The sequence below is a fragment of the Saimiri boliviensis genome, chromosome 2 (assembly GCF_048565385.1).
Source record: "Saimiri boliviensis isolate mSaiBol1 chromosome 2, mSaiBol1.pri, whole genome shotgun sequence".
NCBI lineage: Eukaryota > Metazoa > Chordata > Mammalia > Primates > Cebidae > Saimiri > Saimiri boliviensis.
Genome location: NC_133450.1, coordinates 66,959,236 through 66,976,768, shown reverse-complemented (window position 1 = coordinate 66,976,768; position 17,533 = coordinate 66,959,236). Strand labels below are relative to the sequence as shown.

Here is a 17,533-nt window from a genome sequence, read left to right as displayed (position 1 = left end):
AATGCATATCAAATGATAAATTTTAAACCATTTTAAGTAGATGCTACCAAAGTAAAGTCCTTTACTGTTTTTCAGTTGGAGGTAGTATCAACCCTCTTACATTCTCCAGAAGGATGTGACACTTCACCAAATGTGACACTCCAAAAACAACTCTGGCATTTTGTAGTCAAATGCTCTACCTCTGAGCTATACACCCCAGCTCTGGCATTTTGGCAGACAGAGGCCAGAGAAACTAAATGTCCTACACATGCAACAGCCTTGTATAAAAAAACATTGTCTTGCTCAAAATGAAATGGTATCCTCTTTGAGAAAAAAAGGAACCATTCAAAAACAGACTAGACCATTTTTTAACGGACTTAAGTAAAAATCAGTTAAAAATGACCCATGTAGAAGATACCATGAACAATTTCTCAATTGATATTTATATTTATACAGGTGGTTCCTAACTTTTCAGTAAAACATTTGATAATCAGAATTCATTTCACATTTAAATAAGCAAAATCATGTTCTAAGTGATGGTGAGGTTCTTGGGTTAGTACTAAAAGTCAATTTAACCCATAATATAACCGAATTATTGTATAGTTATAATTTTACAAAGGCTAATACCTTTTTCTAATACATACATGTAAAATAAAATTTTAACAGTTTCATGATTTTATAATTTAAAAGTGAAAAACAATATTAAACTGAAATTGATTTTATTCACATTCAAGTACAGTTTAATTGAGTAAATAGAACAGAAATATGAAGAAGGTAGATATAGAGATATTCTTGTTCTTGGGAGGTCCTTTAGAATTGTCACAAGGTTAAACACTGACAGCAGTGCAACTATCTTTACCATGTTAAATATCCCTTGAAAATCCATAATTTTAATTTAACAAAATATTTCATAAATACTCGTCCAGCATTCATCACCCATAGCCAAAATCACTTTCTGGTTCATATATGAAATGGATGTATACTCATATTTGGAAACAGAAGAAAATCCTCAACTACTTCCCTCACTTGTACTCTCCACGTGGACCTCCAAATCCTGAAGTATAATCTTTCTCATAATTTGTTTTACTTTTTCTTTTCAGCTCTCCTCCTTTCCTTCTTTTCTCTCAATCTCTCTTGGACTTTCCTTCATGGAAATACTGAGTCTCTTTCTCTTATCAGAGAAATAATAAATTTTAGATCAAATAATGTCATGTAGCCTATCTAATCCAAATCATTACTCAAAAAGTAATGATGAAGCCTAGAGAGATTAAAGGACCAATCCTAGATAAAACATCTGATCATCTGCAGTACAGGTTGAGTCTTCAAGTTCAGTCTAGGAAAGGGCCTGCCAGCAAAATATACAAATGGAAGATGATGCAGAAAGGAAACCCTAAAGGCACCGTAAATGGGGAAGAAAAAATTAGGACTCACATAACATAATGTCAGCATGAAAGCAAGACAGGCTGGGAGAAGAGACTGCCACTCATAACTGAGGGATGCTGCATTGACAAGTCATGGTTAACTATTCTTTTTGTGGTTTTGTTTTTTTTTTTTTTGCATTTTTAGTAGAGACGGGGTTTCACCATGTTGACCAGGATGGTCTCGATCTCTTGACCTCATGATCCACCTGCCTCGGCCTCCCAAAGTGCTGGGATTACAGGCTTGAGCCACTGCGCCCAGCCCAACTATTCTTATAGTGCTTTACATTCCATGAAGCAGTTTCATAACCCCAAGCCTCGAAAGATAAGTGACGAGGCATTAAATAAGATGACTTGCTCAAAATGAGTGATAAATATGACAGAGTAGGACCAGACCTACAATTTCTATTTCCTTTGGGGGCTCTTTTCACCATACAGTACTGCAGGAGTTAACCAATTTTCTTAGGGCTCCAACTCATAGTCCCAGATTCCCTAGGCTGCTGATGTTGCAATTGGTGCCTGTCAGTTCTCTATTTAGCAAACTCAGAATAATCTTCAAATCAGGTACAAATAGGCAGGTATTTTAAACGTTGCAGAGAAGCACATTACCTAATTGAGGAGTGTCCATTTCTACACCGTCACTGAAAAGTGGCGTTTTCATCCAATATGCAGTGTCCTGTTCCTCTGGAGACACAGGGGAGCCCTGAAGCATGCCACCAAGACACCGCCCAATAAGGAGAGCAACTGTTCTTTCTAGATCCACAAGCCATACCCAAGACTGAGCTGGCTGAGGTAATGGCAGACCAGCAGGATCAATCAGTTCTGGCCCTCCTAAAGACAAAATCATTAGTAATTGTGTCTTTGTCTTGTACTTTTAAGATTCAAAATCTTTCTCATGGTCCCCTACTGTACTGCAATAAGGTATTGATGCAAAATATTTTACAATGAAAACATAAATTATAAAACTTTCTATATTTTTTCTTTTTACCAGGCTAATTTAAAATAATATCCAGAGAAGTTATGTAATCAAATAAAATTCTCCTTGGTAATGTTACTAATTTTAAGATAAAACATACAACAAATTATTCCCATCAATTATATTCTTACTTTTTATTATCCAGACCAAAATTCACCATCTTTAGAGTACTCTGAATTTATTCCTCCAAAATCAACATACAAATTTATCCATTAAAATGACACTCAAGATTGTCTAATGCTTTTTTAAAGCATGAATTCAGAATTGTCTTAATATTAATATCCAGACCCATGCTTTTTTGGGGGGTTGGTGGGGGGTGGGGAGAAACAGTCTCATTCTGTCGACCAGGCTGGAGTGCAGTGGCACGATCTCAGCTCACTGAAAATTCTGCCTCCCAGGTTCAAGTGATTCTCCTGTCTCAGCCTCCCAAGTAGCTGGGATTACAGGCATACACCACCATGCCTGGCTAATTTTTATATTTTTAGTAGAGACAGTGTTTTGCCATGTTGGCTGGGCTGGTCTCCAACTCCTAACCTCAAGTGATCCACCTGACTCGGCCTCCCAAAGTGCTGGGATTACAGGTCTGAGATCACTGTGCCCAGACCCATTGTACATTTGTTTTTAAAAGTTCTTCACTTCATGAAATGACAGCTATAAAGAACACACACCAGTAAAATAAAAATGGAGATTAACAAATCTAATAGTTATTTGAAATGACAGTGGGCAAGTTATCTAAAAGGAAAATGGATAAACCACTAAAAAAATTACTCAAGAAGAAAAGTTGACACAGATTCAAAAAACAGGAATAAAGAGAATATAACCACAGATATAATAGAGATTTTTTAACCACGAATATTATAAACAACTTTATGCCAATAAATTTGAAAACCAACAAAATAACATTTCTGGAAAAATATACATTTCCAAAATGGATGTGAGAAGAAACTGAGATGGGAGGGAACACTAACCACTGAAGAAAAGAGAAGTGGCAGAGTCTGCCTACAAACAAAACACCAGGGCCAGACAGTTTCATAGATAAATTCTTCTAAAACTGAGATAACCCCTGTCTTACACAAATTATTTCAGTGTATAGGAGAAAAAGGGAAGTTCCACATTCATGCTATAAGATTAGTATATTTTGGTAGAAAAACTAGGAAAGGATAGCATGAAAAAAGAAAATTATAGAAAAATATCAGTTATAATATATAGAAGACAAAAATAATACGTACAGAAGAAAAAATATACAGAAGAAAAAAATAAAATAAAATGACACCTTACTTACCTGACAGAAATGGACTGAATCTTATCAAGTTCTGAGACACTTTAGAAAAGAATAAATTTGGAATAACTCCATATAAAGCCTAATCAACATCCTGATACGGTTTTATTTTTCTCTCTTTTTTTTTTTTTTTTTTTTCCCCGCTATGATATGGTTGTAAACTTGACACTTGGACTAAGTGACACTTGGTCACTAAACTGTATAATGTTAAAATAAGATAGGCCCTCAAGGTCATCTTTCCAACCCCAATGCTTTCCAAGAGAAGTAACCAAGGCTCTAAGAATAAGTGACTTTCCCAAGATTACAGAGCAAGTTACTAGCAGAGCCAAGACTAAAATCTAGATTCTTTCATGCTCCAGCATGGATTCGTTATAATAAAATAAAAGGCCTTAATTAAACTTGAAAACTTTTTAAGATTTCAGTGAGGAAGTTCCTTAGATAGACTCCAGTGGAAAAATACAGTGATGTGTGCAAGAGGAACAACTTTTCTCAAAGGCATTAATTGCCCGTTTATTGTCTTTACTTACCATGAAGAGGCCACTGTAACTCCTGGTCTTCTAAAAGATCTGCAGCTGGCAGGAGTCTATTAAGGCAATCAAGAGGTGGCAAGAGGTCGAGGAGGTAACTCAATAAAGGCCGAGCCACTGACACGGGGAGTAACAGCAGGGAGTTAACAATCTGGCAGAGCATACTGCCTGCAGCTGAGACGTATATCACATCTATGAAGGGCAAGAAATTAAACACGGGACAATTGTTTCAAATGAACTTTAAAAAAAGGAACCTAAGAAATATTATTTTAGCTTGGAACTAGAGTAGACTCATTCAATAACTCTCCATTGAACACCTACTTGGTAGCTGATGTAGTATCATGTTTACTCTCAGAAAGCACCACCAACAAACATTTTACAGGAAAGCATATGTATCCTCCATGCCAATAAATTCCAAGGATTGTAACTGTTTCCCTTAAAATGCATTATGAATTTCTCATTCATTAATTTATCTTCATTTTATAATTTACTCTAGAAATATTTATTGACATACCAGGCACAATTCTAAGTGAAAGGGATATAGCTATGAACAAAGCATCAAAAATTCTTGTCCTCTTGGTGCTTACCTGCTAGTGAGGGAATATTTTTATAGTTTTTAAACTAAACTTCCTTTTTAAAAAATCAAGATGGGCTTAAAAAGTGTTTTGATAGTGCATATTGGTTTTAAACCAATTTTGTTTCAGTATTTCATTGTGTATCAGGGCAGAGAGGGCCATTCAGAAATTAGCTCAGTTTGAACATATTTTAGTTGCTGTGGAACAGCCAAATAGAGGTATCTAATAAGCAATGGTTTCAGTTTCACAGCTTGTTTCTTTCTTTTTTTAGTGAGGGAACTTCAGAGGCAACTGGTTTGAGAGAAACATTAAATTTTAGTTGTCTTTTTGATAACCAAGAGAAAACACCCAGTAGGCAATTAAAGAAGACTCTAGAGTTCAGAAAAGGTGTTCTCAGCTAGATGGAAATATAGGAGTCATTAATATGCATATGGCTGTTAAAGACACTGACACTAGGTAAGACCATTGGGGGAGAAAAGAGGACTGAAGGCCAATTCAGAGGATCCTCAACATTAGAGGGCATGTCCAAGGAAGAGAAGCCTACAGAAGCCCACTGAAAGAGTAGTCAGAGGAAGAGGAAGAAAAAAAGAACTGTGACTACACAGAAGCCCAAAGAAGAAAGAATTTCAAGAAGGAAAGTGAAGAAATGGCAAATGCTGAAGGGAAAGGTAAAGAAAGAACAGGTGTTTTTTTTTAAGACCAGATTTTAAAAAGCTCACTTTATGCCATTTAAAATTAATCTTTTTGAGTTTATATCAACCAATGCCTTTAAATTAGGCCTCTGTTATGCCAAGCAGACTCTTTTTAAGATCAATCACTGCTAACACTACCCCCAAACTAAGATTAAAGGAATCTTCGATAGAAAGGAGATTCGAAATCATTCCTTTTCCAGTCAGAGGCTTCCGGCCCTCTTAAGACTTCGGAAATCCAAGTATTCTTGCTTCTTAACCCCTGCTTAAATACAAAATGAAATAAGAAAATACCAAACTCACCTCTTAGTTTTTCTCCAACACTGCCATTCCAAGGACTTTCTGTGAGCAAATTTGCAGAACGTGAATAAATATCTGTGGCATGAGGCAATAAAAGCTGAAGATGTTTATGAAGCAATGCCACACTGCTCGAATTCTAAGGAGAAAAGAAGTTCCTAAATTATTACTTCGAAAGACTCAAGGTCCAAAAATATCATGGCCCATCCAGATATCTGAGTTTCAAGGTCCCTGATAGATCATCATAAAAAACAAATAAATCACATACCTCACTAATGTTATTGATATGGCAAAATGCCAGCAGCTGTTTCTGTAATGAACACAGCAGTTCATGAAGATGAGCAGGCTGACTGTTTTCTGATGATGATGTTCCAAGTAGAAATTTATCACTATTCTTTTCTAACTCTCCAAATGCTTGATCCTAAAATGACACACAAAGGAAGTTTATATTTGAAGCGTTTGAAATTGAAAGTAACGTCCTACCATAAATCTAATTTAAGAAGCATTATATGGGCCAGGCACAATGGCTCACGCCTGTAATCCCAGCACCTGGGGAGGCCGAGGCAGGTAGATCACCTGAAGTTAGGAGGTTGAGACCAGCCTGGCCAACACTGCAAAACCCCAGTCTCTAGTAAAATTATACAAATTAGCTGGGTATGGTGGCAGGCACCTGTAATCCCAACTACTGGGGAGGCTGAGACAGGAGAATCGCTTGAACCCAGAAAGTGGAGGCTGCAGTGAGCTGAAATCGCACCACTGCACGCCAGCCCGGGCAATAAGAGCAAAACTAAGTCTCAAAAACAAACAAACAAAAAAGAATTATTGCCTTTCTCCCATTAACAATTTTTAAATATTTGCTATAATCCTTGTAATACTAGCTATTAGAGGGTAAAATTCATCAAGTAACTTCTATTTGGCTTTTTCATTAAAAAAAAAAAAAAAAAAAAAAAGAAGTAGCTGGGTGTGATAGCTCACACCTGTAATCCCAACACTTTGGGAGGCTGAGGTAGGAAGACTGCTTGAGGCCAGGAGTTCAAGATCAGCATGGGCAACACAGCAAAACTTCATCTCTACAATTTTTTGTTGTTGTTGTTACAATTTTATTTTTTTAATTAGCTGGGCATGGTGGTGCACACCTCTAGCCCCAGCTACATGGGAGACTGAGGTGAGAGGACCACTTGAGCCCAGGAGTTCAAAGCTGCAGTGAGCTATGATGGTGCCACTACACTCCAGCCTGGGTAAGAGAAAGCATGTCTCTAATAAAATAAAAATAAAAAAAGAGATACGATAACTAGATACAGTGTATGATCCTGGATCAGATCCTGAGGGGAAGGGCTGGGGCCAGAAACTGCTATAAAGAACATTATTGGGGCAACTGTAGAAATGTAAATGTAGACTATATATTAAGTAACAGTTCTGTATCGATGTTTAATTTTCTGAATTCAATAACTATTCTGTTGTTATGTGAGAAAATGTCCTGGTTTTAAATATATATATACTTGATATATGCTTAAATACTTAAAGGCTGCAATTTACTCTCTAATGATTTAGAAAGAGAGAACAAATTTGGTTGAAGAGTGCAGGGGACTTCTTTGAAGGATTCCTATAACTCATCTGTAAGTTTTAAATTATTTCAAGTTAAAACATTTTTTTTTAAAAGAAATGCTTAGTATATTTAGAAAATATCAAAACTCTATTTTAAAAAGTTTAAAGCATTTAAACAACCACTCAAAGAAAATTACTACTACTATAGTATTTTTTGGTGTATTTCTTTCCTGATTTAGTCTTTTTAAAATATTTTTCCTAATATTGTTCTGCATATTCTATTATTAGTCTCCTCTTTTATAATGGAATCAATGTTTTACACATTTTCATAAACCATGTGTATATAAAATATAAGTAATATAATATTCCATTAAACACATATACCATAAATTACTTAATCATTCCTCTATTTTTAGATCTTTCTGTTATTTTCAACTTTTTTTCCTATAAATAATCATGTGCTGAATATCTTTAGGCAGAAAATTTGTCTATGTGTACAATATACAAGAGAGAATATGAGAACACTATAGGGCCCTTGCTGTTAAGTTGTTAATTAGTATCATTATTTTAAAATCTTAGAACAACTTTAACTTAAATCACATCAGAAAGAGATAATAATTTATTACTTCAACTCAAAAGCAGTTAGTATTTCCATTTCCATATAATATATACATCTGCTTCAGCCCCTAATATTCCTTACAATTTTGTTCTAACATTCCTTATAACTTTGGGAAAATATTTCAGTCATCAGCAAATGGCTATATACACATTATTGTTATCCATCTGCAGCCATTACCCCTTAACATCAGATTAAATTTACATTCTTAAACCTGAAAGAAAAGAATTTTGTAGGAGAATTTTCACTCTGACTTAGTGAACAGTCTCTTAATGTGGATGGGACAGAACACTAAGACTTGTATTGGAAGAAAAAGAGCACACAGACCAGGCCCTGAAGAGCCATAGGAAACAATATGAATTGATACACAAACAATTCAAAGTTAAGTTGCACAGTACACTCTGATCCTGTAAGTGCTGATGAGTACAGAGATGTGTAGCTATACACATCTCCAGCTAGATGGGGTTATTTGGGCAAGGTTTCCTAGAATAGTCAAGCCTTACATCATAGATTTGTAGAGAAATACAACAGGAAATAGGTGTACAATGTACAATTCTGGAAAAGGACGAGCTCAGGTAAGAATGGTGCATGAGCCAATGATCAAGAGACTGAAGAGTTTTTTTTCTTTCGTTTCTGAGAGAGGGTCTCGCTCTGTCACCCGGTCTAGAGTGCAGTGGCACAATCTCAGCTTACTGCAGACTCTGCCTCCCAGGTTCAAGCAATTCTCTCACCTCAGTCTCCCAAGTAGCTGGGATTACAGGTACCTAGCTAATTTTTGCAATTTTGTTGAGACAGGGTTTAACCATATTGGCCAGAATGGTCTCAGACTCCTGACCTCAGGTGATCCACTGCCTCAGCCTCCCAAAGTGCTGGGATTAAGGTCATGAGCCACTGCGCCTGGCCTGAAGGGGTTTTAATACAAAGAAGTTGTATTCTTTAACATAAAGAAGTTATTTAATACAAAGTTATTCCAGCAGTAAGATGCTGAGAAGAGACCAGCAACAGTGACAACAGTTATAACACTACTAGCACTGAATCATAATGATCTGGCTTAGAACTCAAATAAACGGAAGGAAAAAAAGATGAATTTAAGAAACACTAGACATTTAGAATTAACGGCATCCTAATACAGGGAAAGCTATAGGATCCACTGTCCTCTGTCCTACTGACCGACCTATTCTCTTTCAGTATCAAGTGCATTGTTTCATGATAAGATTATGTCTGGCAACATTAATCCCTTGTTCATTATTATTCTCTCAAAAATGTTCTTGCCTATTTTACTGTTTATTATTCTACAATATACAGAAATACATAGAAAAATCCAGTAAAATTCTAAAATAAATCCCTCTGAAATTCTCAAATACATGTTATTTGGTCCCCACAATATTTCCGAAAACCTGACATGTTTTTCCCCTTGGGGGAGAGGGGTCTAGAGTTTTATTTCCATCATAGGTGTTTGAATGTCGAAATACCTCGACTAAAGAGATCCCTATCCCTTTCTTCTTTTCTTACTACAATGAAAACACAACTTACTGTATAAAATCCTAAATTTCTTAGGAGGGTCTTCATCAAAATTTCAGCCAGGTGAGTGTCTGGATGGCAGCTCTGAGTGCCATAAGGTGGATCTGACAGATTTCCGTAGCCATTACACACAGAAGAGAGGTCAGTAGCATCAGAAGGTGAACTATAGCCAAGTAGGGAGGCTACATGGGTATGATCCTGCAAACTTGTCAGTATGATATCCAGCTGCATTCTCTAAATAACAATAAAATAGGAACAAGTAACTAGCATAATATGCACTAGAAGAGAAAACAAAAGGATCCCAGAAAAAAACTATACTAACTAATGATGCTAACTAATCCACTTAATAGCTTAATAAACAATCATCTTCAGGAAGTATGTAATTACAAAAACTACCCAATTAATCCCATTTAGGAAAATGCAACTTACAAGTTTTAATTTTAGCCTTCATTAAACCTCTAAGCTAACACGGCATACTATGCATAATGATTTTAGTACTGTAAGTAGAGAGGAGTAAGAAATGCCAATAGACAAATTATATTACACATTACAGTGTGACATTACCAATGACAACTTATTCTAATGTTTAAAATAAACAACTTGAGGCTTGGTGTGGTGGCTCACACCTGTAATCCCAGCACTTTGGGAGGCCGAGGACAGCAGATCACAAGGTCAGTAGTTCGAGACCAGCCTGGCCAATATGGTGAAACCCCATCTCTACTAAAAATACAAAAATTAGTGTGCAGGCGGGCACTGGTAGTCCCAGCTACTTGGGAGGCTGAGGCAGGAGAACTGCTTGAACCTGGGAGGTGGAGGTTGCAGTGAGCCGAGATCGCGCCATTGCACTCCAGCCTGGGCAACAGAATGAGACTCTGTCTCCAAAAAAAAAAAAAAAATCACTTGAAATCTAAACTAATACAAAATACTCATTAAAAATCATCCATAGGCTGGGCACAGGGGCTCATGCCTGCAACCACAGCACTTTGGGAGGCCAAGGCAGGTGGATTGCTTAAGACCAGGAATTCACGACCAGCCTGAGCAACATAGTGAAACCCCATCTATAAAACATAAGAAAATTAGCTAAGCATGGTGATGCACACCTGTAGTTTCATCTACTCAGAAGGCTGAGGTGGGAGAATAGCTTGAGCCCAGGAGGTTGAGGCTACAGTGAGTCATAATTGCGCCACTACACTCGAGCCTGGGAGACAGAGTGAAACCCTGTCTCAAAAAAAAAAAAAAAAAAAAAAAAAAATCCACTTGTGGGCCAGGCACAGTGTTCTCACGTCCATAATCCAAGCACTTTGGGAGGCCAAAGCAGGAGGATCACCTGAGGCTAGAAGTTCAAGACCAGCCTGGGAAATACAGCAAGATCCATCGCTACAAAAATAATTTTAAAAAGAGCCAAGTGTGGTGGCAGGTGCCTACAATTTGAGCTACTCCAGAGGCCAAGGCAATAGGATCCCTTGAGCTTAGGAGTTCAAGGATATAGTGAGCTATGATTGCACCACCCTACTCCAGCCTGAATGACAGAGCAAGACTCCTGTCTCTAAAAACGATCAAAAAAGAAAGAAAAGTATCAGTAGATATTATACTACAAATAAGTACCAAATTTTTCCCTCAAATCTATATCTCTGAAACTGTTAACTTCTACTTGTTTGGGCAAAACATACTTATTTTAAGGTAAATAAGATAACAATGGAAAGAATAAGCATACTCATATCATCAAATACTTTTTCCTAACAGTCATCTCTTATTCTTTATACAGACAATTTCAGACCAAGATCTCAGCATGGAGCCAAGAGAAGCAAATGCACTTGATTTCAACTCAGCATACTACAAATAAGCCAGTGACTGGCTTACTACCATAAGAAACACTGGAAAAAATCAGTCCTTATTTTAATAATTAGCCCCAAATAACTTAATGAATTATCACTTGTTTCACCTAACATTGTTAGACATCTGGAAACTCTTCCAGCATAAAATATTAAATAACCAGGATTTACTAGACCCATCAAGTACTTATGCTCCATGCACACATGGCAATTGATTACTTTTATTGCCTTTTCAGTCTAAATTTTTATGATACTACTGCTTTACTTACATTAGCACGCAAAGGCCTACCTGTCCTTTAGATAAGCTTTCCCATCTATCAGGTCCTTGAGGTAAAAGGGAATGAAGTAATTCCATCCGTTCTCGTAAAGGAGGTAAGAGCATGGTTGCTCCCACTGACAGAGTTTCAATTACCACCTAATATCAAAAGAGAAAAGTGTATTGATTGGCCTGGTTCTTACATTTTTAATAAAACCACATTTAAAGTGAACTCACTGACTATTAGGATCATGTAAGTCTAAAAAAGTTGGCATGATAAAAAAGAAAGCATGCAAGTCCTCCTTCAGATGTCTTTCAGAAGACTATGAATACATATTTTGGATTTGCCACAAAATACCTAATCATCATCCAACAAATATTTAGCATTGTTTCTATAGCATTCATACTGGTAAAGCTCTGTGCAAAGTGATTTGGGTACAGAAAGAATAAGACAGACAAAATCTCTGCTTTCATGAGCTACATCTAATGAAAAAGAAAGACCCTGAGCAAGAAAGTATATATGTGAAAGGAGTCAACATAGGGAAAGTCAAAGGATGCAGGAACTTGCATGAGAACACAAACATGGCAATTAACACAGCCTATGGACTCATGGAAGATCTCCCTGAGGATTAGGCATTTAAGAATCGCAGAATTAGTAGAACTTGGTTACAACAAAGGTCCAGGTAGTAGGAATAGCACAAGAAATAGTAGCTGCATTATCTTAGGCCTCACAACTTCTCTGGGTCATGGCTTCTTAATCAGTAAAACAGTGCTGGACTAGATAAACTACATAGTTCTTGTCAGTTCTAATACTCAATTTTTCTATAAATCAATGCTCTATTAATAATACTTTCAATCACTATAATGATTAAAAAATTCAAGTGTACAAGAATAACCCTTCCATCAAAAAGCATGTGTCCTCCAACAAAGTTAAGAACAGGACAAATCTTTAATGACTTTCTCAGATTACTTTACTCAAACTAAAATCAAGCTAAAATAAAAGGTAAAACCAACTTTTAGCTGTGTAAATTCAACAAAGGTGACTATGGATTAAGGACTAAATGCATGTATTCTATTTCCAAAAGCCATCTAAAACAATGGCCAGCAGTGGCAGATGGGATAATTCAAAAAGACCCCCGTTCCAAAACCGATAAAGGAAAAAACATCATCAAAATTTTGGAAATAGAAAGGAACAGATAAAGGGTAACCAATTTAAAAGACCTGAAATGGCTACACCCTAAGACAATAATGAGAAAAATCAAAAAACACTTGGATTTATACTGTAGAATTCCTAGGGGCTCATGGCTACACCCTAAGTCAATAATGAGAAAAACCAAAAAAACACTTGGATTTATACTGTAGAATTCCTAGGGGCTCATGTACTCCTGCAAGAGGGAACAAAGGAGTAGCTTAAAACAGGAGGACTGGTTGAAAACTGATTAAGATAACCAGCAAAGTGGAAGGTAGGAATATCAAACTAAAATTGGGAGATTTCAAGACAAAGTGTTCATTCTGAATATTGAGACTTCCAAGCTCTTTTCCCCACCAGAAGATCGTCACTCTGGTTTATACCTTCTGGCAGTAGCTTAGATGAGCCTTCCTTTGAAGAATCTGACTAGCCCAGTAGAAAAGACTTTAAGGGACAGGCATAAAATATTACCTTCCCTCAAAAAAAAGCCCAGCCACATCAACCTACAATAAATTTGATAAACCTCATCGCTGTGTAGAGGACTTTCAGCATCAATCAGCCTTTTAGCATTACACTCTTTTTTTGTTTTTGGAGACAAGAGTCTTACTTGTGTTGCCCAGGCTGGAGTGCGATGGCACAATCTCAGCTCATGGCAACCTCTGCCTCGGGGGTTAAAGTGATTCTCCTGCCTCAGCCTCCCAAATAGCTGGGATTACAGGTGCCCACCACAAGGCCTGGCTAATTTTTGTATTTTTAGTAGAGACAGGGTTTCAACATGTTGGCCAGGCTAACTCCTGACCTCACGTGATCTGCCCACCTCTGGGATTACAGGCATGAGCCACCACGCCTGGCCATAACATCACACTCTTAACAATGACTGGGCAGCCAAAGGTTATTAGAAATTTGGGGAAAGCCTTTAATATAACAGAGACTAAAACTAACAGAAATGGTCTAATTTTTTAAAAAGTACAGAGTGAGAAACACACAAGAACAAAAATTAGTATCTTCAAATAGGGTAAGACAGAACAGGAGGCTACTAAAAAAGGAACACTTTAAAAATGAAGAAAAGAGCCCTTATAAATTAAAAAGATGACAAATAGAAAATCTCAATAGAAGGGCTAGAATATAGAATTAAATTTCTTATAAAGTAGAGGGGGATAAAATGGAAAACACAAGAAAATTAACAGGACTGGTTCGGGAGGTCAAGTATGCCAATAATAAGGAATTCCAGAGAGAGAGAAAGAACACGGAAAACAATAAAGAGAAAAATCAACAAAACACTTCCAGATAATTTTCTTTTTGTATTTTTCAGTAGAGAAGGCGTTTTACATGCTGGCCAGGCTGCTTTTCAACTCTTGGCCTCAAGTGATCCATCGGCCTTGGCCTCCAAAATTGTGGGATTACAGGTATGAGCCACCATGCTTGGCCAAAATAATTTCTTAATATTGAAGGCTGTGTCCTTCCCCTCGTCACTTCATATCATTTTGAAATGTAAGAACACAGGCCGGGAGTGGTGGCTCACGCCTGTAATCCCGGTACTTTGGGAGGCCGAGGCAGGTGGATCACAAGGTCAGGAGTTCAAGACCAGCCTGGCCAAGATGGTAAAACTCTGTCTCTACTAAATACACAAAAAAATTAGCCAGGCATGGTGGTGGGTGCCTGTAATCCCAGTTACTTGGGAGGCCAAGGCAGACAACTGCTTGAACCCAGAAGGCAGAGGTTGCAGTGAGCTGAGATCACCCCACTGCACTCCGGCCTGGGCAACAGAGCAAGACTCTGTTGAGTCTTTTTGTTTGAGACTCCATCTCAAAAAAAAAAAAAAAAAAAAAAAAAAAAAACAAATATAAGAACACAAAGGACAAGTAGAACTTGCTCTATAGCATCTAGAGCAAAAAACAGATTTCCATACAAAGGATCAAAAGCACACTAATTTTCTAAGTAACACCACTGAAAACTAGAAGACAATGAAGCAATGACTTCACAAGTCTTATGGAAAATGATTTCTAATTTAGAAATTTATGCCTAAACCATTCATGAAGATACTCAACTGTCAAACTATTTAAGTGTGAGCATATTTTCATTTAATGTATTTTCCATCAATCCTCTCTCAGAAGCTACTGATGGATGTAGTAACTCAGCAGAAACCACCTGAACCATGTGATTGAGACTGATATTGTCAGTAAAAAGATATATGGACATCATTAACCTCATGCAGTAACATATGAAGGCCACTGTGCCCAGCCACTTAGCATAATGTTCAGATGGTTCGGTTAGGTTGTAGTTATGTATCAATACTTCATTCCTTTTTATGCCTGAATAATATTACATTGTATGGATATACCAAATTTTGTTCATTCATTCATCAATTGAGAGACATTTGTGTTGCTTACACCTTTTCACTATTATAAATAATACTGCTATGAACATTCATATACAAGTTTTTGTGTGGACATATGTTTTCAATGCTCTTGAGTACAGACCTAGTTGTGGAACTGCTGGCTCACATGGTAACTTTAACTATTTAAAGAACTGCCTGTTTTCCAACACAGCTGTACCATTTTACATTCTCATGCAATGCATGAAGATTCCAATTTCTCCACCTCCTCCAACACTTGCTATTATTAGTCTGCCTTACTGGGTGTGAAGTGGTATCTCAATGTGTTTTTGATGTGTATCTCCCTAAGAATTAATGATGTTGAACACTTTTTCATGTGTTTATTGGCTATCTGTATCTCTTCTCTAGAGATATGTCTACTCAATTTCTTTATTCATTTTTAAAACTGGGGTGTCTTTTTTATTGTTGACTTATAAGAATTCTTTATATATTCTAGAAATAGAACCTCAACAGATGTATCACTTACAAATATCTCTCCCATTTTGTGAGCTGTCTTTTCATTTTCTTGATAGTATGTTTTGAAGCACAAATGTTTTTAATTTTGATGACGTCCAATTTATTTTTCCTTTGTTTGTGCTTTTGATGTCACAGCTAAGAAACTGTTGCCTGATCCAAGGCGATAAGGATGTACACCTATGTTTTCTTTTGTGAGTTTTACAGTTGTAGCTCTTATACTTAGGTCTTTAATCTATTTTGAGTTAATTTTCTTGTATGTGATGCAAGGAAGCAACTTCATTCATTTGTATGTGGGTATATGGTTGTCTGAATACCATGTGTTGAAGACACTATTCTCTCATGAAATTGTTTTGGCACTCTTGTAGAAAATCAGTAAGCCACAAATGTATGAGTTTATTTCTGGACTCTTAAGTCTATTCCATTGATCTGTGTATCTATCCTTCTGACAAAGCCACTCTATTTGTATTACTGTAACTATAAAGTAGTATGTGTTGAAGTTGGAAAATGTGAGTCTTCTAACTTCATTCTTCTTTTTTAAGACTGTTTTGGCTACTCTGGATCCTTGAATTTCCAAGATTATAAAATCAGCTTATCAATTTCTGCCAAACAAAGCCAGGAGGAATTTTGACAGTGACTACACTGAATCTGCAAACCAATTTGCAAATTACTGACATCTTCACAATATTAAGTCTTTCAATCCATAAACATGAGGTATGTTTCCATTTATTTTGGTCTTCTTTAATTTCTTTCAATGATGTTTTATGGTTTCCGTGTACAAGTCTTACACTTTTGTTAAATGTATTCCTAAGTATTTTATTCTTTTTGATGCTTTTATAGGCAAACTTGTTTCCTTAATATTTTTTATTGTGCATTGCTGGGGTATAGAAACAATTTTTATCCATTTATCTTTTACCCTGAAAGTTTGCTGAATTCGTTTACAAGCCCTAGTAGTTGTGTATGAGTGTGTATGCATGTGTTCCTTAGGATTTTCTAAACACAAAATCATGTCATCAGCGAACAGAAATACTTTTACATCTTCCTTTTCAATCTACATGACTTTTATTTCATTATCTTAAGTAACTGCCCCAGCTAGAATAGAAATGGCAGGGTAGAAGTCCTTATTTTATTCCTGATCCTAGGGGGAAGGTTTTCAGTTTTTCTCTATTGAGTATGATATTAACTATAAATTTTTCATAGATGCCCTTTATCAGGTTAAGGAAGTTCCCTTCTATTCCTAGTTTGTTGAATGTTTTTATCATGAAAGGATGTTTAATTTTGTCAGATACTTTTTCAGCATCCAGATAATCACACGGTTTTTGTTGATTTTTCTATTAATATGGCATATTATATTGACTGATAGTCATATTTTGAAAATGGGATACAACCTATTTGGTCATGGTGTACAACCTTTTAGGTAAGTTGCCGGATTTGGTTTGTTAGTAGTTTGTTGAGAATTTTTACATCTGTCTTCATAATGGATATTGAAGAATGCATCAGAACCCTTTAATAGCAGGTCTATAGTTTCTCTTTTCCTGCAATGTCTTGGTCCACTATTACGATAATACTGGCCTCAAAGAATATAGCTGGCAAGTATTAGCTTCTCTTCTATATTCTAGAAGAGTTTGTGAAGAACTAGTGTTAATCCTTCCTTAAATATTTTGTGGAATTCACCAGGGAAGCCATTTGGTCCTGGGCTTTCCTTCATGAGATTTTTCTTTAAGGTCAATTAACTCTTAGACTTGCCATTTTGAGACTATTTTCTAGATCCTGCAGGTGTGCTTCATCCTTTTTTATTCTTTTTCTTTTGTCTCCTCTGACTATGTATTTTCAAATAGCCTGTCTTCAAGCTTGCTAATTCTTTCTTCTGCCATCAATTCTGTTATTAAAGGACTCTGAGGCATTCTTCAATATGACAACTGTATTCATCAGCTCCAGAATTTCTGCTTGATTCTTTCAAATTATTTTAATCTGTTAAATTAATCT

General features: G+C 36.5%; 1 protein-coding gene across 10 annotated transcripts in view; it reads right to left on the bottom strand.

Annotated features, from left to right (window-relative positions):
* Positions 1 to 17,533, bottom strand: part of HERC1 (HECT and RLD domain containing E3 ubiquitin protein ligase family member 1) — a 234,792-nt gene that overhangs the window by 112,658 nt on the left and 104,601 nt on the right. For all 10 annotated transcript variants that reach the window (XM_074393495.1, XM_074393494.1, XM_074393501.1 and 7 more), the window contains 6 exons: positions 11,544 to 11,669; positions 9,435 to 9,656; positions 6,009 to 6,161; positions 5,747 to 5,879; positions 4,180 to 4,371; positions 2,007 to 2,228 (listed from right to left, as the gene is read on the bottom strand). In XM_074393495.1, coding sequence (XP_074249596.1) covers positions 2,007 to 2,228; positions 4,180 to 4,371; positions 5,747 to 5,879; positions 6,009 to 6,161; positions 9,435 to 9,656; positions 11,544 to 11,669 — 1,048 coding nt within the window. The remainder of the gene's footprint in view (positions 1 to 2,006; positions 2,229 to 4,179; positions 4,372 to 5,746; positions 5,880 to 6,008; positions 6,162 to 9,434; positions 9,657 to 11,543; positions 11,670 to 17,533) is intronic.